The sequence below is a fragment of the Schistocerca americana genome, chromosome X, assembly GCF_021461395.2.
Source record: "Schistocerca americana isolate TAMUIC-IGC-003095 chromosome X, iqSchAmer2.1, whole genome shotgun sequence".
Taxonomy (NCBI): domain Eukaryota; kingdom Metazoa; phylum Arthropoda; class Insecta; order Orthoptera; family Acrididae; genus Schistocerca; species Schistocerca americana.
The window spans coordinates 486,386,516-486,409,364 of record NC_060130.1 but is presented as its reverse complement, the minus strand read 5'-3'; the positions used below and the strand labels follow the sequence as shown (position 1 = coordinate 486,409,364).

At 44.1% G+C, this 22,849-nt stretch overlaps 1 protein-coding gene across 1 annotated transcript in view; it reads left to right on the top strand.

Annotated features, from left to right (window-relative positions):
- LOC124556088 (inversin-like) overlaps positions 1-22,849 on the top strand; it is a 135,682-nt gene that overhangs the window by 3,977 nt on the left and 108,856 nt on the right. Inside the window, exons 2-3 of the mRNA XM_047130114.1 lie at positions 5,833-6,041; positions 20,878-20,989. Of these exons, the coding sequence (XP_046986070.1) occupies positions 5,833-6,041; positions 20,878-20,989 (321 nt within the window). The remainder of the gene's footprint in view (positions 1-5,832; positions 6,042-20,877; positions 20,990-22,849) is intronic.

Below are 22,849 nucleotides of genomic sequence, written 5' to 3'. Positions count from 1 at the left end.
ACGTGAACATCAATGAGGAGAAGTTAGACACGCTCCTTTTATACAGCGTTCAGTGGCACGAGACGCATTGCCAAGGAATGTGGGGTCAGCCAAAGGAGTGCCATTCGCATCTTGCATCGACATAAATTCCACCCTTATCATCTGTCACTGCGTCAGGCACTCGGAGAACGTGATTTCAAAACCCCTATAGCATTTTGTTGGCTTGCTCTGCAACACTTGGGAGACAACACTACGCTTTTCCAACGCGCGCTCTTTACCGCCGAAGCAACGTGCAGAACCATGTTAAAGTAAATTTGAGTAGCAAGTACTACCGGGCAGCTGAAAATCTACGATGCCTTCATCAGGTACAACAACAACGACCTTGAACCATAAACCGATGGTGTGGCGTCATAGGAAGTTTGACTGCGGGACCTTACTTCATTCCGGAGATATTAAATGGAAATACACATGCACACTTTCTTACGAACGTTCTATCCGTTCTTCTAGAAGAGGCGCCACTGAATAAGTGACAGTGCCACCAGACAACACTGAAGCTCGTTGTGGGCGGTGATGATAATGTTTTGGCTCATCAGTACATGAGCAGCAGCTGAACGGCGTCTCGCGGAGTCCTTGCCACTATGCGTCGTCTCTTTTGGGGTGGCATTTAGTAAAAAAAAAAACAACTCATTTTCCAACACTGCTAGCCATTCATATTGCAACATCATACAAATGGCATGCAATAAACTCCAGACTGGCATGAACTGTACTACATGCTTGGTTACACAAATGATCAGCATGTCAGTGCAAACGTATACATAAGGTATGAGTAAGGCCATGTACATTTGGCATGGAGGAGAAGATCATAGGACTGGTTTCTCATTCGAAAATCGCATCTGAAAGTCCTTTTTTTAATGTCATGCTTTGCCTCGCGTAAGAAGAAAATATGCAGCACCTGTCGCAATTCCACAGCCTCAAGTCTGCGGCCTGTCGAGATTGGTTTATTGTTCCTCAGTATTATTACTCGAGTTGGATGACATCCTACGACTGTCATACGAATATAGAGTCGACTGATTCGGGAGGGCCATGCTAAACACCGTGCAGAATGTCAGTGGCTCCACACGACTAGTATCTGTATTTCGAGACTGGAAATAAGTTATTTGCAGCAAGATAAGTATCCACACAGACAATGCGACGACGCCCGGAGTGTAACGGACAGTCATCATTGTCACCGTTGTTGCGGCTTCCTTTGACACGGAAGCAGGCGCGTGCCCTGGACCAACCACTGTACACTATAGTGGCCACACGTAATATTTTAGAATGAGTCCCGCTTTTGCGTATAGCATCACAATGGACTTCTCCGTGTCTGGAGGCTTCAAAGAGAACAAATGGTGCCAGATTTCATTCCTTATTGTCACATGGGCCAGCACGCGTGGCGTGATTGGTTTGGGGCGCCATTAGATACAGAATATAATCAGTTCTGGTTGACACAGCCGCTAATTTGAAAAGTGGCAGTTACACTAACGACGTCTTAAAACCAGTGGCGAAACCATATCCTTAGGCCTCCGTGGCATTATCTTTAAACAAGATAACGCGAAATCTCATGATGGCTGGTGTCGCCTAACATAACTCGATACAGAGGGGGTTCTAATGTTTCCCTGGCCAACACATTATCCAGATCTCCCAACCATAGAAATTTTCTGGTCATGGGTTACCAAGAGTCTAATATATAACCACTTGCCACTCTTTTCACACGACTCCTAGTTCTTCGTTTAGATCATGGCGGACACATCCATTTATGGAGGCTCCGAGGAGAACGAACGTCTCTTGATTGCGTTCTTCATCGTCATATGGGCCCACCACCTGCCATGATCTTACTGGATGCCATTGGGTACATAATACGATCACCTGCAGTTCGCATAGCAGGTAATTTGGGCAGAAGCCGCAACATATCTGGCGGGTTAAGACTGGTGGCTGTCTCCTTTCTTCGAAGTATTTGTGACATCTTTCAACAAGATACTGCAAGACTGCATATTGTCCATTCTCTCCTGGCTTACTTCGACACAAACGGCATTCGACTATTGCTATGGCCTGCATGTTTTACATCTCCCATCCATTGAAAATACACTACTGGCCATTAAAATTGCTTCACCACGAATATGACTTGCTACAGACGCGAAATTTAACCGACAGGAAGAAGATGCTGTGATATGCAAATGATTAGCTTTTCAGAGCATTCACACAAGGTTGGCGCCGGAGGCGACACCTACAACGTGCTGACATGAGGAACGTTTCCAACCGATTTCTCATACACAAACAGCAGTTGACCGGCGTTGCCTGGTGAAACGTTGTTGTGATGCCCCGTGTAAGGAGAAGAAATGCGTACCATCACGTTTCCGACTTTGATAAAGGTCGGACTGTAGCCTATCACGATTGAGGTTTATCGTATCTCGACACTGCTGCTCGCGTTGGTCGAGATCCAATGACTGTTAGCAGAATATGGAATCGGTGGGTTCAGGAGGGTAATACGGAACGCCGTGCTGGATCCCAACGGCCTCGTATCACTAGCAGTCGAGATGACAGGCATCTTATCCGCATGGCTGTAATGGATCGTGCAGCCACGTCTCGATCCCTGAGTCAAGAGATGGGGACGTTTGCAAGACAACAACCATCTGCACGATCAGTTCGACGACGTTTGCAGCTGCATGGACTATCAGCTCGGAGACCCTTGACGCTGCATCACAGACAGGAGCGCCTGCGATGGTGTACTCAACGACGGACCTGGGTGTACGAATGGCAAAACGTCATCTTTTCGGATGAGTCCAGGTTCTGTTTACAGCATCATGATGATCGCATCCGTATTTGGCGATTCGCGGTGAACGCACATTGGAAGCGTGTATTCGTCATCGCCGTACTAGCGTATCATCCGGCGTGATGGTATGGGGTGCCATTGGTTACACGTCTCGGTCACCTCTTGTTCGCACTGACGGCACTTTGAACAGTGGACGTTACATTTTAGACGTGTTACGACCCGTGGCTCTACCCTTCATTCGATCCCTGCGAAACCCTACATTTCGGTAGAGTAATGCACGACCGCATGTAGCAGGTCCTGTATGGGCCTTTCCGGATACAGAAAATGTTCGACTGCTGTCCTGGCCAGCACGTTCTCCAGATCTCTCACCAGTTTAAAACGTCTGGTCAATGGTGACCGAGCAAGTGGCTCGTCACAATACGCCAGTCACTACTCTTGATGAACTGTGATATCGTGTTGAAGCTGCATGGGCAGTTGTACCTGTACACGCCATCCAAGCTCTGTTTGACTCAATGCCCAGGCGTATCAAGGCCGTTATTACGGCCAGAGGTGGTGGTTCTGGGTACTGATTTCTCAGGATCTATGCACCCAAATCGCGTGAAAATGTAATCACATATCAGTTCTAGTATAATATATTTTTCCAATGAATACCCGTTATCATCTGCATTTCTTCTTGGTGTAGCAGTTTTAATGGCCAGTAGTGTATCTTGTTATACGTTGCCACCACCATTCGCCAGCCATTATGCCGAACTATGGTACAGAGTGGAATGAGGATGGAATGGCGTATCCCTGTCTGTCATCCAAGCTCAGTCTGGCTTGCTGCCGAGCCCGATTAAAGTCATTGTTGCCAGAGATGTACTAAATTTCACACCGAGTACACCCCGAAGTCACCCGAGTGGTGAAGCATTGGTGAGACACTCCATTCTCATTGGAGACGACGGTGGTTCACGTCATCGACTGACCATCTAAATTAAGGTTTTCCACGGTTTCCTAACTCGTTTAAGGCAAATGCCAAGTAGGAATAGACAAATCCTATTTTTTTCGCCACTCTTCCAAAATACAAGCTTACGTTCCGTCTCTAATGACGTCAACGTGGCATTACATTATATTATTTTTTTCGTTTTTCCCCTCACAGTGGTGGAGTGGAGCACGTTCTCAGATCTGGGACAATTGATTGGTAAACATGGCGGCTTATACACTTCTGTATAAGAGATGAGGCAGAACATTCTAATCAATGAACTCCGTGAGACTGAATGCTTCTGGTGGCGTTGTGGGCACGTACCGCGGCAAGAAAAGTGTATAAATAAAAATGGCTCTGAGCACTATGGGACTTAACATCTTAGGTCATCAGTCCCCTAGAACTTGGAACTACTTAAACCTAACTAACCTAAGTACATCACACACATCCATGCCCGAGGCAGGATTCGAACCTGCGACCGTAGCAGTCCCGCGGTTCCGGACTGCAGCGCCTAGAACCGCACGGCCACCGCGGCCGGCAAAAGTGTATAAGTTGAACAGAAACGGATAGGGATTAATTCTAGTGAATATACTGGTCGCAGATGAGGAAATCCAGTGACATAAGGGGCTTTGACAAACAGCTGATTGTTATAACCCGATGCCTCGGAACGAGCATCTCGGTAATCGCGAAGCTGGCCGGAAGTCTGCAAGCTACTCGCCTGAATGTCTATGCAAAGTGATTCAAAGACTGTGAAACGATGGCTAGGCAACAAGGTATTGGCTGGACATCCGCGCCTCATTCACAACGTGAGTTCGGAGGCTTGATCGTCCTGTGACGCAAGATAGATGGCCATCTGTGGTACATCTGACGTCGGAGTATAATGCTGGTGCAATCACAGATGTTTCGAACCGCATCGTTCAGCGCACATTGCTGAACATAGAGCTCCCCAAAGCAGACGACACCTACGTGTCACAACGCTGATCCAACGACATCGTCAACTACGACTGCAGTGGGCACGGAGTCATCGAGATTGAAACATGGACCAAAGTAATCGTGTCACCTGTTCTGATAATAATTAATGTCATGTGCCTAAGGCCCCCCGCCGGGTAGACCGTTTGCCGGCTGCAAGTCTTTCGATTTGACGCCACTTCGGCGACCTGCGCGTCGATGGGGATGAAATGATGATGATTAGGACAACACAACACCCAGTCCCTGAGCGGAGAAAATCTCCGACCCAGCCGGGAATCGAACCCGGTCCCTTAGGAATGACATTCTGTAGCACTGACCACTCAGCTACCGGTTGCGGACACCTGTTCTGATGAAGCAAGTTCCACGTTTATGTAAGGTCGATGAACGTGTCTGGATATGCCGTCATCCAGGGGAACGGTTTCTCGAGACTTGCAACACACCACGGACCTAGGTCGCTGGTGGCAGTATTACCCTATGGTGGACATCCATCTGCCATTCCAAGGGACGAATGATGATAATTGAAGACATCATGACAGCCGTGAATTAAGTGAACATCTCTGAGGTCCACTTGCACTCCGCCATGTTTAATGGCTTCCCTGATGGCGATGGTATCTTCCAACAGGATAACTACCCGTGTGACAAGGCTAGAATTATGCTACAGTGGTTTGAGAAGCATGGTAATGAACCTAAGTTGATATCTTGGCCGCCAAATTCACCTGATCTTATCCTGAATGAATACATATAAAATGTTATTGGGCGCCTGCTCCGTGCCCGCAAACAACCAACTCGTAATTTATGGGAACTGCGTGATCTGTGCCTAGAGATCTAGTGCCACATACCTGCAGAAACCTACTAAGAACTCGTCGAATCCATGGTACCCAGAATCGCTGGTGTATTAGTTTCGAAAGCTGGGCCAGTATGCTGTTATGCGGACTGCCGTGACGTTTAGACTCTCCCAGTGTAAACACTGCGAGCGGGTAAAATCACGTGTTGTGTGATGAGTGGCTACAATTATTTACGTAAAGACAATGTACGCTCTGGGAGCGCGCGGGGCGAACGTGAGGGCAGCGAGGCGGCTACCTGTGGAGCTGCGCGGTCTGTTATTCCGGGCGGTCAGCCGGTCAGGCGGTGACCGCGCGCCCCGTGTCGGCTATTCCAATTGATTCCCTCAGCGGTGCGACTGGAGGCCCGCCAAGCGCCGGCGGACGCACGAGCGCAGAGCCGCGACCGCTAATTTTAGTGGGCGTCGCGCGCGCGGGCTGCGAAGGTGCGCCGGATGAGCACGCCGGCTGGTCGCACACGGCTCCTCGCAACATGCTGCACGCCGTAAGTCGCCAGCTCCCTGCCTTGCTCTCTCACCGCACCCAAAGCAGAGCGCATCGGTAACACATCGCGGACGAGTATCGCTCCATTAATCTCTTCCTACATCTTGCTTCATTTTTACTCTTACATTTTGAGGTGATTGTTGTTGTTGTTGTTGTTGTCCACAGTCCGAAGACAGGTTTGAAGCAACTCTGCACTCTGCAGGCTAGTCTATCCATTGCAAGGCTGTTCATCTCTGCATAACTACTGCAATCTCCATCCATTTGAACCTGCTTGCTGTCTACTTCTACAATTTTACCGCCTTCCCCCTCCCCCCTCTACTCCCATTTCCTACCATTACGAAACTCACGATCTCATGATGCCTCAGGATGTGTTCTATCAACCGATCTATTCTTTAAATCAAGTTGAGCCACAAATGCGGCTGATCCCGGCGGAGGTTCGAGTCCTCCCTCGGGCATGGGTGTGTGTGTTTGTCCTTACGATAATTTAGGTTAAGTAGTGTGTAAGCTTAGGGACTGATGACCTTAGCAGTTAAGTCCCATAAGGTTTCACACACATTTGAACATTTTTTTGAGTCACAAATTTCCTTTTTCCAGATTCCAGTCAGCACCTCCTCATTACTTATTAGATTTACATATCTAATTTTTGGCATCTCCTGTAGCACCACACCTCAAAAGCTTCCATTGTCTTCTTTTTTGTGCTGTTTATCGCCCACGTTTCAATCCATATAAACACCTTCAGAAAAAAGACTTCTTAACAGTTAGATTATATTATATGTTAACATATATTTCATTTTCAGACACGCTTTTCTTACAAGTGCCTGCCTGCATTTCGTATCCTCTCTACCTCCACCAGCGTCAGTTATTTTGTTGCCCATATACCAAAACTCATCGAATACTTGTGGTGTCTCATTTCTAATTAGAATCAACTGATTTAATTCAGCTACTTCCCATTCCTCTCGTTTTACACTTGTTGATATTCACCTTTCAATCTCTTTTCTCGATATTACACATGCCAATCAACTGATCTTGCAAGTCCGTCGTCGCCTCTGACAGAATTACAATATTATCGGTGAACATCAAAGTTTTTATTTCGTCTCTCTCAACTTTAATTCTTTTCCTAATGTAGGCCTAAGTCTTTGAAATTCTTCTCACAGTAATGTGTCTCCATTTCATCTTCCTCTAGTTACCCTTCCATTTTTCTAATATTGTCATCAAGTTTGTTTCCTTTGTAAAAGCCCTTTATATTTGTCTTCCACATTTCAGCCTTCCCTTAATTTCTTAGCACGGGTTTATCATCTTAGCTCTTAATATTCATACCGGTATTTTTTCTTTCTCCAAAGGCCTCTTTAATTTTCCTATAGGCGGCGTATGTCTTTCCTGTACACACCCATATTTCTACAGCCTTGGATTTCACGTCTAGCCATTACTGCTTTGCCATTTTGTACTTGGCCTCAGTCTCATTTTTAGACGTCTATATTCCCTTTTATACTTGATTTGCTGAATTTTTATATTTTCTCTTTTCACCAATTACAACGCTTGCAAAGGAGTTGAAATGTAAAATAGTTTACATCATATTGTTGTACTTTACGCTTAGGTCCCCCAGCGTTTGCTGCTCTATTGGCTATGTTCGCAACACAAATAATTTTATTTTACAGGCTGAACTCTAACTCCATCGACAAAATCTCGAAGGTTTTTCGGCGATGTTCTCTGACTATAATGGTATAAGGGACCCGTGGTCACCAGCGGCTCGTCACATTTATTTTGATTTCTTATCACCATTAACCTTTTTATCCGTATTGCACTGAAAATATCTGCAGACAGAAGAAATGTTGACGATATGCGCTGTGTATATTGTCTGGAAACAATTTTGTTCCATCTACTCATGGTACTAACTGTCGTCTTTACTCTTCGCTCTCGAGTTATCATTCAGTACTGCTCTGTTCTGTCTCGGTTTTGTTTTTCCGGCATTGTTAATTGTATGTTAATATTATTACACGGCAGTATGCATACGTTTACCGATGAATAGTTGGCCAATCGTACAGCAGCAGAATCCGATGCGATGAAAAGCTTCGTGTTTCGTCTGAGTGTTAATGCAATACTTCGTGTTTGGTGATGGCATACTATTGGCATTGTCACTGTTGCACTGTTTTGGAGGTATTTTCAGAGAAAAAAGCTAATTGAGCTATCAAACAAAATAACTTATCACGTTATTACTCTGTAACCAGCCACCGGAGTCCAGCGGTCCATTAAAGCAAAATACTCAAAGAATATCATTGAACAACCTCTGAAATTTTGTTGGTGGAGTTTAGTTCACCCTATACGTACATTATGAAATCACTGCAGTTTCCATTACAACTCTTTATTATTCCTTGATATACAAAATATCAGCGGGATATATACGTTTATAAAATATCACGTTAAACACTAATCTCCTCCTCCTTCTCCTCAAACTTTCATATACTGTCAATTTTTCCATCAACTGAAGTTACTATTTATGATTTTTTTTAAAATTTTTTGTGATTTGATTGGTGTGAGCAACGAACATTGATACAATACTGCTTCATTGTGATAAAACTTATTTCGTGTCTAGAAATGTTTGAATTGAGTCCTACCTGATACAGATATACGTAATCTTTCATAAGTAAATCAACGTAACGAAAGAATGTGTACGCAAAGCATGACAACGGGAGGGGGCCATTATTCTGCAGCTTTCTTACTAGTCGTTATTTTGATCACTTGGACGTAACGATAATAACAGTTTTCTTAAGTGCAACGCGTACATATTTAACGAAGTTCTATAGTTTGTACAGCGAGAAATGCAGTGATGTAAGTTTTGTTAATTTTTACTGTGAAACTTTTCGGTGAAATTAACAGGGCAGCATACTAAAAGAGAAGCTGATTCCTGGTGGTACAACACCGCTACAACCCTATGCAGTGTTTACCTATCACAGGAAGTGGAACTGCGCTGTACCGCCAGTCTTTATCTGCCTTTACAGCCTTTATAAACTGCATCCTCATTCCTATGTTAAGTTTCACTCTTATCACTGACACATATAACAACCTCGAACAGCTGAATGCTGTTAAGAAAGTATATATACGATTTGAAACAACCATAGCTGATTAAATGGCTCTGAGCACTATGGGACTTAACTGCTAAGGTCATCAGTCCCCTAGAACTTAGAACTACTTAAACCTAACTAACCTACGGACATCACACACATCCGTGCCCGAGGCAGGATTCGAACCTGTGACCGTAGCGGTCGCGCGGTTCCAGACTGTAGCGCCTAGAACCGCTCGGCCACAACGGCCGGCGCTGATTAAATAATTCAGTAGATATAAAAGCTACTAACATTCATTGTACCTTGAAATGATCTTCTATTCGCATAGAACACCTTGCCAGGAACCTAGTTTCTCTATCTTGAACGTACGAAATATTAATTGCTTCCTCTTCAAGTGGTCATGGGGTGATGGAGTGCGTGAAGCGCACGAGGATGTTTACCTACTCTGCTGACGAAGTATCGCTGTTGACATTTTCTTCCGTTGCAGAAACTGAACTCGCCAGGCGCTGTGTCTAATGGCAGCGTTATCATCGTATTTAATGACTCAGTAGACATGAACCCAATGTCTGCGTACAGTGTGTGCTGCATAACGTGGAAAACATCGTATTTTATAAACACAAAATCAGGGCAATAAAACGTTTCGCAGATGTTAGTAGGCAAAGGGATTAGTATTTTGCAACTTGGTTAATAATCTATGTAATAGATTTCGTTTCTCGATGCAACTCGGCGTATAACTACTACTCATGGCACTACATTAAAGCCTTTTTATTTATCTTCTTGTCACAGGGCCAGTATCTAGCATAATGCTACGAAAATAAACAAGTAACTTCCATGTGCAGTATAAAAAGACAAATCAAAACTTTCGAAAATTAGTTTGTGAGAATGACGAATATTTAAAAAAAAAGACTGTTTGCAGTTTTATATGTTTATGTTCAGTACACAGTCACGGGTTCTAGAATATCCGTAATGGGTATGCTTGACAATCCGTAAGTTTTAAAACTTTTATCGATTATGGCTGTGAAATACTGCAATTGTGTTGAATAAAGATTTTCAGAAATGACCGCGATCAGTCGCCATTCATGATAGTGGGATTTTTTATTTACCTGTTATCGGGTTCAAGTCACCTAGTGACTCATCATCGTATGGTACAGTTCATAGAGGATTGCGGAGGTCGTTGTGTAGCTGTGGCAGAACAGAGAAAAATCCAAACAAGTGTGCACTGAATATGGCAAGTTATCTGAAGTTATTTACATAAAGTGATCATTACGGTAAGTGACGCTGTTCTCATCTAAATGACTAGTCTGCAAGTCACACTTAAGTCCCTGACTGACGGTTCTTCGAATCACCTTCAGACTATTTCTCTACCGTTCCACTCTCTAACAGCGCGTGGGAAATGGTTCAAATGGCTCTGAGCACTATGGGACTTAACATCTGAGGTCATCAGTCCCCTGGAACTTAGAACTACTTAAACTTAACTAACACAAGGACAAACACACATCCATGCCCGAGGCAGGATTCGAACCTGCGACCGTAGCGGTCGCGCGGTTCCAGACTGAAGTGCCTAGAACCGTTCGGTCACAACGGCCGGCCGCGTGGGAAAAATGAACACTTAAATCTGTGTGTACGAGCTCTGATTTGTTTTGTTTTATCACGATGATCATTTCTCCATATACCGGTTGGCGATAATAAATTATTTTGACAGTGAGAGGAGAAAGTGTGTTCGTGAAATTTTGTGAAAGGATCACGCCGCAACGAAAAAGGCCTTTGTATTAATTATAGCCACCCCAACTTCCTTTCATACCCGTAAGTGATACTCTCTCCCGTATTAGGCGATAATACAAAACGAACTGCCCTTATCTGGACTTTTTCGATGTCCTCCATGAGTCCCGTCTGGTAAAGATTCCGTACTGCACAGCAGTACTCTAGTAGCCTACGGACAAGCGTAGTTAGTGTAAGCAGTCTCTTCAATAGATCTGTTGCATCTTCTAGGTGGTCTGCCAATAAAATACGATCTTTGGTTTGCCCTTCCCACAACAACGTCTATGTAATCGTTCCAATCATTATCAAGCCGCCTTTATAATTTATGATGTAAATAACTCTAGATAGTTCGCCACATACTGTGTTTACTCGTTACCATCATGTTTTGTCTTTCCACAGCTACACAATGATCCCCACAATGCTATGAATGGTCACTGAGAAATATAACAACTGATGATGAGTCGTTAGATGACATGAAACCGGTAACGGGAAAACAGAAACTCCACCATGACGAAATGCGACTGGTTGCAGTCATGTCCGAAATCCTTAACTTTTTATGTACCAGTGTGTTAAAGTGATTACCATTTACTGTAACGTAATGAAGCACATTCTGGCTCTTGAAAAATAAAATATGGTGACGTAGTGCTTGTTTGAGACTGCGTTGAGACCTTCCACGAAAGTAGTCGGGGGAATGTGTCATGTGTGAAGTCAGCACACGCAGTGCTGCTACGGCTTTACATGTCATGTTTACATGTGAATGGAGGCGAAACGGTGCCGGCGCTATTGGCTTTCACTTTCAGACCATATCCCGGCTAGTTTCGTGAAAAATTTCACTTGAAACGTTCACATTGCCTTCTTTTCATTACCCGTCGAAAGCTGTTAAACGTACATAATTTATATAATTCTTTTCAAAACGAACTTTATAAAACATGTGTACAAATAAAAAGTTATTCTAGTTATTAATTACAAAGCCAAAATCAGCTCTTTCCATACTATTGTTTCCCTATTGCGGACTTCGCTTCGATGTACAGAGTCGTTCCTAAAATACGAAAATCGATATTGCTCACTCGACTCGGACTTGTATTTTATCAACACAAAATATGTTTGTGTTTAAGAGGTAGTGGCAAACATTTCAAACGGAAAGTTCTGTTCCCAGCGCAAACTTTCTTCAGTTTGGATTACTATTCTCTACAGCGATCAACACGTCAGCATAAAATAAAGATATATTAATGTGAAATCGAAATGACCAGTTAGTAACGAACACATCTCAATTTGAAAACAGAGGAATTAATTATATGAGAACGTAAGGGAAAGAAAAGGTTACTCGTGCAAAGGTATTATTTAAATAGCCGCGCTCATTAGCTATTTATATCGAGAAAAAATAACACGTTGTGCATAACTGACACTTTCCCCAGACACAGGGTATTTGTTTTGGCAGCTGAACGAAAAGGGCAAGTGACGAAAAAATTAGGAAGCTTTCTCAGACGTAAACACGCCTATGCAACAACGGCAGCTACTCGTGTGTTTTCAGTCTGAGTCCTTTTGAAACCTTTAGCTATCTACGACTTAGAACAATAAAGAAAATTATTACAATGTTGAACAGGACTGAGGTTCAGCAACCGTATTGTAGTTTTAATGCAGGACAAAACTAGCCAGCCGTTTGGCTGTCGCTGTAAACTGTCATCTTAAAATAATTTTTGAAATTATACCATAGATTTACCATCGAATTGTCATCTACAGCTGGTTGCCGAAATATGAGGTATAATAAGACATTTTACACGGATGAAGTGAAGGAAGCGCAACCTATAACAAGGATTAGACATTTTCCGTGCCATTTTGCGTGTTACTTACGAGAACTGCTTTCCAGCTTCGGGACGGAACCATTTCTAGCGACCACCTTGCCAGGCGTGTAGTCGATGACTAAATAAATATCAGCTACCTTATCCTGTATGCCACATTGTTAATGTTAGGGATGTAACTTAATCAGCTGGAAGATGTCTGAATAGACCTTTAATTTATTGCAAGATTGAAACCCTAAATTTGGTCATGAAAAGACTCTGAAGTGTAAGATTAAGGTATAAACTACGAAGCGAGTTCGAGTCGCGGTTCAGTAGATAATTCCAATATTAGTAGGGGCAAAATTAGCGAACATTCCGGTATTTAATGAAGCTTTTGAATGAGGAATGTAATCTTCACACAAGATCGAAGGTTACTTAATGAAGTGTCTGATGAATTTATGAACCATAACAGTCGCATTAATGTGACCACCTGTCAAAAGCCTGAACAAACACCTTTTGCAGTGCATACAGGCAGGGAGAGGGTCAGTGAGGTTCTGGAAAGTAGTGACAGGGATGTGCAGCCGCATGACTCCAGTGTGGTGGCCAACTGCCCTAGGTTTCTCAGTTGAGGATCCATGGCACCAACAGCCCAGACGAAGTGGTCTCATCGATTCTCTATTGGGTTTAAATCGGTGGAGTTTGGTGACAAGGGGAGTACGGTAAACTCAACCTGGTGCTCTTCGAAACACGCGTGTACACTGCGAGCTGTGTGACACGTTGTATTATCCTGCTGGGCGATTCCAATGTGCCGAGGAAAAAGCGAACTGCATGTATGGATGGACATGGTCCCCAAGGACAGATGTATACGTGTGTTGATCTACTGCGCCTTCCAGAATGACAAGAACACCCAAGAAAACCTTCCACAGACCAATACTGGCTCCTGCGGCCCGGATTAGGGCGGTTGTTGTAGGGCGTTATACGCCTACACTCAGTGAACGTCCAATTGCGGTATATGCGTGCCAATTCAAGCCTTCGTCGCCGATGAACAGCAGTTAGCATGGGTGCATGAGCCGGGCGCCTGCTGTTTGGTTTATTGATTTGGGGGAGGGGACCAAACAGCGAGATCATCGGTACCATTGGATTAGGAAGGATGGGGAAAGAAGTCGGCTGTGCCCTTTCAAAGGAACCATCCAAGCATTTACCTGAAGCGAATTAGGGAAATAACTGAAAACGTAAATCAGAATTGTCGGACACGGGTTTGAACCGTCGTCCTCCCGAATGCGAATTCAGTGTGCTAACCACTGCGCCACCTTGCTCTGTCAGGCGCCTGCTGTGGAGGCCCATACACAGCAGCAGTCGCTGAACGGTCTTTGAGGAGACACTGTTGGTAGCCCATTGGTTCATCTGGGCGGTCAGCTGCTCAACAGTGCGCGTCTATTCGTCCGTACACATCTCGGCAGCCATCGTTCACCCCTGTCATCTGTGGCCCCTGGTGCACAGTTGCCTCGGCGCTGGCTTCATATAGCCATGATATGATCATGCCCTTTTGAACATCAGATAAATCGCTCCGTTTCCTCGTTACGACAACGTCTGCATTGTTTTCCGCGTCCCCCCGACGCGCTTTATGTACCCTCCACTACTAGTGCTGCCACTTGCCGTCTGTGAATGTTACTGTACGTTGACGTCGAGCAGTGGCGGTGGTCACATTAATGAGACTGGATCGTGTATGGTTCAAATGGCTCTGAGCACTATGGGACTCAACTGCTGTGGTCATAAGTCCCCTAGAACTTAGAACTACTTAAACCTAACTAACCTAAGGACAGCACACAACACCCAGCCATCACGAGGCAGAGAAAATCCCTGACCCCGCCGGGAATCGAACCCGGGAACCCGGGCGTGGGAAGCGAGAACGCTACCGCACGACCACGGGATCGTGTATTTCTAGAGCTGTTGAAAGACATCTACGAAAACAGAGGACTTAAACTGATTTATACTGCTGAAGACGTCATCTTCGTACAGTACTGGGTAAAAGAAGCAAATTAATACCGTTATAAAATACTGAACTCTCATTCGGGAAGAATGCCGAGATAGTTCCTTTAAAAGGGAGCAGGAGACATGCTTCGCCAGCCATTGCCTATCGCATCTTGTGCCTCGTATATAACGACCTCATCGTCGTTAGGATGTAGATTCCTAATCTTCCTTTTCTCCTTTCTTTTTTTAGGGCATCAAAGTATGGATTACTATGGTCAATCACAAAAGCAGAATTCAAGACACAGAAATGAAGTCTTTGAGATGAATCAAAAGGTTCAGTAAACTGACTCACATTCGTAGTGAAGACAACAGAAGGGGATATAAATTGTTGAAGAATACAGGGAAAAATGGCTCAAACGTGTCCTTCGGACGGGTAGTCTATTGAACACCGACCGATGGGCAAAAGATGTTTGCGAAGACAAAGGAAGAGCTGGGCTGATGACTGGAACAGGACTCTAGGCTTAACACGTGAAGTAGGTGATGCTGACGATGATAATTACTACAGATTACGTAGATCACAATATGGAAATGATTTGCACTACAGAATTCTACTCCAAGATGCTACTCCAGGCGGGTATAAAATGAATGTGCGCAACGGAAAATACTGAACGCGAAAATCAAGATTTGGCCCTGTCTGACTACCCCCTGAAGCAGATCTTAGGATCTCTTAATTGTGGTATTATTTCCTTCTTCTTGCTCTTACAAAACCTAACCCTAACCACAAATGAATGATTAAGGGAGCTAGTAACTACTAAATGATAAATGTTGTTTCTGCTTATACATTTATTGTAGATTAAAAACCCCTTTGTATTAAAAATTTTTGTATTTCCTAACTAATATTACTGATCAACTCCCCAAATCTGCCCCTTTTTATGGCTACGCGATCTAATATAAATAACGCGAGATGATTGACATCATCTACACGTACGTACCAAACACTAGAAGGCACTACTTTCAAAGATGAACTACAGTGGTGTGCAACCTCAGTGGAAATAGAACTTACGTGATCACAGCTGTTTAGCCTTATAGCCCTAACAAACCTAAGCAATTAGCAATATCACCGTATGTACTGCATCCGGTGCGTCGGAGTGATGGTTCTCGTACATGTCTGCGACGATGGAAAAATTCCAGCCACAAAATAAACTCTTTCAAACACTAGGACGGCAGAAGGGCTCCTCTGACTAATATAATCTAATACTGTCTTCTCCTCTCATTGTTCTACAGACAAGAAACGCGAACTCCCAGCCACAAGGCCGGAATTCAAAAAAATGTTTCAAATGGCTCTGAGCGCTATGGGACTTAACTTCTGAGGTCATCAGTCCCCTAGAACTTAGAACTACTTAAACCTAACTAACCTAAGGACATCACACACATCCATGCCCGAGGCAGGATTCGAACCTGCGACCGTAGCTGTCGCGTGGTTCCAGACTGTAGCGCCTAGAACAGCTCGGCCACTCCGGCCGGCTGACGGGATGCAGATAACGTCTCTACGTGAGTATAGACAGAAGTGCTCTCAATCACTGAACGCTACGTACTCAACGACTTCCACACCGGAGGCGAAGTCCAGAATCGTATAAGTTCGCAACTGTATATTGCCTAAGTGTTCTAACTATAAAATTTCCTGAGAGCAAAGGCAGCAAGTCGGTCTGTACCAACAAAGCTGATATTGAGCGACCGTCAAACACGGGCGCTCGAAACGGAAGACCTTTTTTCCACCGCTAGCTACCCAGCAAAGCCCGGCTCCCCTCCCTCGTAACTGCAGAAGGCGAATCATATTCTCGAAACCACGGAATATTCTCCCTCTCTACAGATTCTTCCGAACGCCGACCAAACATATTTTAGTCCTTTGTCGTCCAACGCGGGAAGTTTGCAAGGAAATACCTATCCCCGTTAGTTCAAGAATTCATACAATGGCACGCTTCTCAGAGTAAAAATCCTCGGAAATAACCCAGCCTGCGTGATTTCTGAAGTAACGCTTACTTGTTCCTCTTTGCTGCGTCCAAGATTTTCAAAGTTTCCGACTATCCTTCCGGCCTAGCTACACAACCGGCCAACCGCCACTATATTGTGCTTCAACGCTCAGGTGCCCCGACCGTCCGGCTAGGGCTACTTCCTCTGTTAAGCAGGACCAACACACCTGTGCGGGCTTTTCCACACAGGGCCGAAGTTACGCCTGGCGTTTCATTTCCACTGGCGTTCCAACCTCTACTAGTATAGGCAATCATTCATTATGCCCTTTTGATAATAAAGACACTCCATCACCTTTCATGCAATAAGCGTTAGCAACTATTTACAGAGTGTACTTGACAATGTCAGTCTTCTTTAAATATTTACATATACGATGTACAACCTATCAAATGATATCTAATTCCGGTTGTAAATCACGGCAAAGTATGTAGATGTGAGGTTGTAAGGTGCGAAATTATAGCCACCTTACACTACATAGAATATGAATTGGAGAGTTTAGTGTAAAGGAGATTTGCTATTTGGAGAGCAAAATAACTGATGATGGTCGAAGTAGAGAGGATATAAAATGTAGACTGGCAATGGGAAGGAAAGCGTTTCTGAAGAAGAAAAATTTGTTAACATAGAGTATAGAGTTAAGTGTCAGGAAGTCGTTTATGAAAGTATTTGTATGGAGTGTAGCCATGTATGGAAGTGAAACATGGACGATAAATAGTTTGGACAAGAAGAGAATAGAAGCTTTCGAAATGTGGTGCTACAGAAGAATGCTGAAGATTAGATGGGTAGATCACATAACTAATGAGGAGGTATTGAACAGAGTTGGGGAGAAGAGGAGTTTGTGGCACAACTTGACTAGAAGAAGGGGTCGGTTGGTAGGACATGTTCTGAGGCATCAAGGGATCACCAATTTAGTATTGGAGGGCAGCGTGGAGGGTAAAAATCGTAGAAGGAGACCGAGAGATAAATACACTAAGCAGATTCACAAGGATGTAGGCTGCAGTACGTAATGGGAGATGAAGCAGCTTGCACAGGATAGCTTAGCATGGAGAGGTGCATTTAACCAGTCTCAGGACTGAAGACCACAACAACAACAACAGTGTGGTATGAACCCATCAGGTGGTGTAATAAAAACTCTAAACGCTGTAGCATGGTATCAGAGGGTCGGTTGATATTCGTGGCGAATCTCCCACCAAGAATTTTATATACGAATGCACAAAGCATAAGGACTGGTAACTGAACAACTGTGGCCCATCAGCCTCAGGAGCAGAATGCGTACATTGTAACTGGTCATTTCTTCTCCCACTAATATCGTTTCTTTGTAAAGTGCTACTTTTGTGTGTTTGGTTGGTTGGATGATTTGGGGGAGGGGACCAAACAGCGAGGTCGACGGTGAAGGATGAGGAAGGAAGTCGGCAGTGCCCTTTCAATAGAACCATCCCGGCATTTGCCTAAAGCGATTTAGGGAAATCACGGAAAACCTAAATCAGGATGGCCAGACGCGGGTTGGAACTGTCGTCGTTTCGAGTGCGAGTCCAATGTGCTAACCACTGCGCCACCTCGCTCAGTAGGGACTTTTCGCAAGTTTATTTTCAACATGTGCTGCGAAACATCTGCTGTTATTGGGAACTCGACAGCCAGCCTAGCAGTATACGGCCATTGGACTGAACTTGTGATTTCCTGCCAGAGAGGTCAGTATTTTGTGACAATCTGAGCAGCCCTCTCAGATTTTTACATATCCTACTGTCGTTCGCCATCCAGCCATCAGAAGATCGAAAGATTGGTCTTAACTTGTGATTTCCTCCCAGAGAGGTCAGTATTTTGTGACAATCTGAGCAGCCCTCTCAGATTTTTACAGATCCTACTGTGGTTCGCCATCAGAAGATCGAAAGATTAGGTTGTGATTAACAAAAATCAACCCATCAACTCCAAACTATAAAAATTACAAAGCCACCGGAAGCTGGCTGTGTGCCCCTAACAACCGAGAGGACGAACTACACTATGGTCTGGATTGACATGTTACAAAAAGTTCCTCACCCGTTCATAGCGACCATGTGGGCAAGATGGCCCAATATCCGCTCGTCACTATGGTGAAACCTATCTTCAATTCGACATTCGTTTGTTTCACCTTAAACAGCATTCTTTGTACATCACAAAATCTCACGATATGAGAAAAAAATGGTTCAAATGGCTCTGAGCACTATGGGACTTATCATCTGAGGTCATCAGTCTCCTAGAACTTAGAACTACTTAAACCTAACTAACATAAGGACATCACACACATCCATGCCCGAGGCAAGATTCGAACCTGCGACTGTAGCGGTCTCGCGGTTTCAGACTGTAGCGCCTAGAACCGCTCGGTCACTCCGGCCGGCCACGATATGAGAAACCAGTTTCCCAGAGACTGATAATTTTGCCCTGTTAACTCTTACAAGCTTATCGGACAGAATATTAGTTACCTCCTTATCAAAGCTCACAGCTTTGGATCGCTGTAGATGGCGTTGCAATGGTATCAGGCGGTCATGTGTCCCGCCACCACAGACGTAAGTCTTAACAACATTGTGGTGGGTACATGCGAGTCTTTTGTATGGAATGAGCGCCGTTAGATGGCTCAACTTTGAGACGTGACAGAACGGCTGAATGTCAACAGAATGTGTATATCAACACTCTCGGAGACCAAGTGTTGCCATTTCTCCAACATCATGATAAGTACGCAGTGGGCACTCCCGTCTTCCAGGATGTCAACGTTTCGCTGTGCATCCAGATGGGCTGTCGCACGTTTCTATAAGGAATGTTGCTCCATTAGCAGTCATGTAACACGGAATAAGAGCAGGGACTGGCGACGCGTATCACGCCTTGTCAATGAAAACCGATTTCCAAACCAAAACGAATTAGTGCCGTCGGTGACTGGAGGTCGTTTCCATTCAGTTTCCGAACTCTGCTTGCCGTGAACATGTGCGATACGGTTGCTCGCAAAAGACCATTTCTCAAAGCGCTACTTAACATATTTCGGACGAAACTAGGGCTCGGACAGCGGTAGTTAGTCAAGCGAACGGTGGCCGAGTCTTTCACCAGTTCTTGGACCGTGCAGACTTGGGCGACATTTTCCCGAAAAGATACCATCCAGTAAGAAAAAATCGATCTCACAAGTTTTTGCAAAGTAAAAGTCAGTAGGGAAAAATACCCAGAAAAGAAACGTCCTGGTCGTGTCCAGATTGTAATGTAGCTCTTTGTATGCTTGAGCTTTTCAAAACATACCATATTCGGGCAAATAATTTGTAAAAACGGCGTATACAAGCTATTTTACAGAATAAAAATATGATTCAGTAAAAAAATGTATATATCCTAATGTTAATAGCACATAACAAGGCTTTTAAGAATAGACAAACCGGGTTCCATTGTTGCAAATGAAACGTCACACAGACTTATTGGATTCACTGTTAAAATCTATTATTTTCAAAATATCTGTTAAAAACAGCAGTCCACAGCATGTGACAGATGTAGTTCAACCCAGAAGTAATCCTCGACGTGTTGGCGGTGTTTTTTGTACCATGACTTGGGCACTCTCATTGAAGTTACTAAGAATGTCAACAGAATGTGTATATCAGCACTATCGGAGACCAAGTGTTGACATTTCTCCAACATCATGATAAGCATGCAGTGGCCACTCCCGTCTTCCAGGATTTCAACAGCCATGTTCACGGAACTCCATGTATACTTTCCTGGTTTGACGAAAACTCTGGCGCCTTATCGCTCCTTGGCTTCCCCACTAAGTTACCCTAACTTAATCCTATAGAAAGTATCTGGCTCTAATTGGAAAGCAGCAGTCATCATGCCGTCAGTTTGGTAGCTGTTCAGGATTTAATCATCAATGAGTGGCTTCAGCTAAAAATGGCATGCCTGAAGAAACGTATACTCTCTCTTTCTCACCGAATTCAGACCATTACATGGTATTTGCATCGTCATGTCTCCAGGAGGTGACTCATTTTTTGTCTGGTGTGGTTATATGCTCACTGTCTCGAGGGAATCACTACCGAATTTCCTTGATAGACCACATTGAAATTATTACAGTCAATATGCTATACAGATCCGTGTATTCTTTTGGAGTGTGTGTGTGTGTGCGTGTGTAGGAGAGAGAGAGAGAGAGAGAGAGAGAGAGAGAGAGAGAGAGAGAGATCAAATGCTGTCCTGCAATTCATCAAATATTCATGGATGACGTTTCCGTTATGTTGTACTTGTTCTGTTTCAGTCTGAAGATGTAGCAGCGTTACGAAAAAAAATTACGTCCGAAGCCATCGAAAATCTACATCTCAGCGTGGTACGGGGAAATATCCAGAATGTTAAAGACTGCCTGAAATCCGGTGAGTTGGAGACATTTATTCACTTTGGTTAGCTGTTTTGATCTGCAGAAAATCTGGAGCCATTTACTGCCTATCACTGCGAACAGCGTGACAAGCATTCTTTCTATTGTGTCTTAAGTAAGGCTTCTGCCCATCGCATTCATGAATAGTAAGCCAGTGCTATAAAAGGTGTTAGTAGTATAAGTGCAGATATTGTGATCACTGGTGCCTTAATATGTATTCACTTCAGTATATTAGTTGTTTTATCTCTGCAACTAACTGTCGGGTCAGGGATTTTCTCTGCCTCGTGATGACTGGGTGTTGTGTGATATTCTTAGGTTAGTTAGGTTTAAGAAGTTCTAAGTTCTAGGGGACTGATGACCATAGATGTTAAGTCCCATAGTGCTCAGAGCCATTTGAACCATTTGAACCAACTAACAGTCTTTCCACAAGGGTGTTACATAATTTACTACCTGATGTTTTCTGCACAGTCGTAAATGCACCACCAAGACTAACCGTTTGTCGTCCACATGCCCACGCTTCAACACTTGACCTGCTGCCCAGGGGAAAATAAGCATTAATGGCTGGCTTTTGCCACATGTATGTGGAGGTCATGACCAACCTACAATGACCAGTCTACAATTATTAGTCTGTAAACGAAGTAAATACTGACATAATGTTGTTCAGTAGACTGTTCTCATTCACCCAGTATGTCTCTGAGCAAATGATTATTAGTCTTTTTTTGTAATGCACAGTTCCTGATGGGACTGGTACGTAAGAAGTAAAACTAATTTCCTCAAACTGCATTCTGAAATTTTGTTTTCGAAGTCTGTACATAGATATCGAGAAAAAATAAGGATCGTTCACCGAGTGTCTGCCTCATTTATGTGAGACTCTTCCACAAGTCAAACGAAGGTATGATCATCGAGCCTGCCCTTCTTTCGCTCTGTACAGGAAAAATGATCAGAATTGATGTGCCCATTGATAACAAACTCGTTAAAGAAGAACTGTCAATGTGCTTTGAAACTGAAAACATCGCTGACGTGAAACCCAATTCGTGCTTTTCTCGCGTGACATTCTGAAAGTCCTGGATGAAGACCATCAGGCAGGGGCATATTACTTGAATTCCCAAAATCATCTGACTCAGTATGACACCAATGTTTGGTAACGAGAATAAGTTCATATGGGATATCAAACAAAATTTTTGACTGGACTGAGGCATTGCTTGACTGGGACAAAGTAGCTTGTTGTCTTCGATGTTGAGTCATGGACAGATGTACTAGAAGTAACTTTACGCCTGCCCTAGGAACATATGTTGGGACCCTTGCTGTTCATGTGTGTATACGGCCAAGCAGATGGAAACGGTCAAGAGGCAGCACGGCTATACCAAAACAAATAGCGTCACAGACACCAACCACAGCACACAACACTTCAAGCCCTTTTTGGGGGGTTCGTGTGATCATGGGTCATTTCAGACAAACAGACATACAGGGAGGTGGCGGACTGTGCCTACACCAGATTTGGAGGATCTGGTTCTCTCTCTCGACCATTTCCATCTGCTTAGCTGTACATAAACACCCTCTTCGCTTGTTCCCGACATGAACGCCAGACCATTCTGCTGTTTACAGTACTATGCGTCAATCACACAGCCCGTAGCACACAAGGAACACATGGGGAGAGGAACATCCATTCGTCAGCGCCATCTACCGTGGCGGCGATGCATTTCCGGACATATGTTCATAGGATCCTGTTTCCTCCACTTACAGTCAGGAATCCTTCCCTGTAGTTTGTCGGTTTTACTAATATTCACCGTATATAATATATATATTAGTTCTACTGCCGCGTTTTTCTGTCTTTTGTGAAGGCTAATCTTAGGAACTT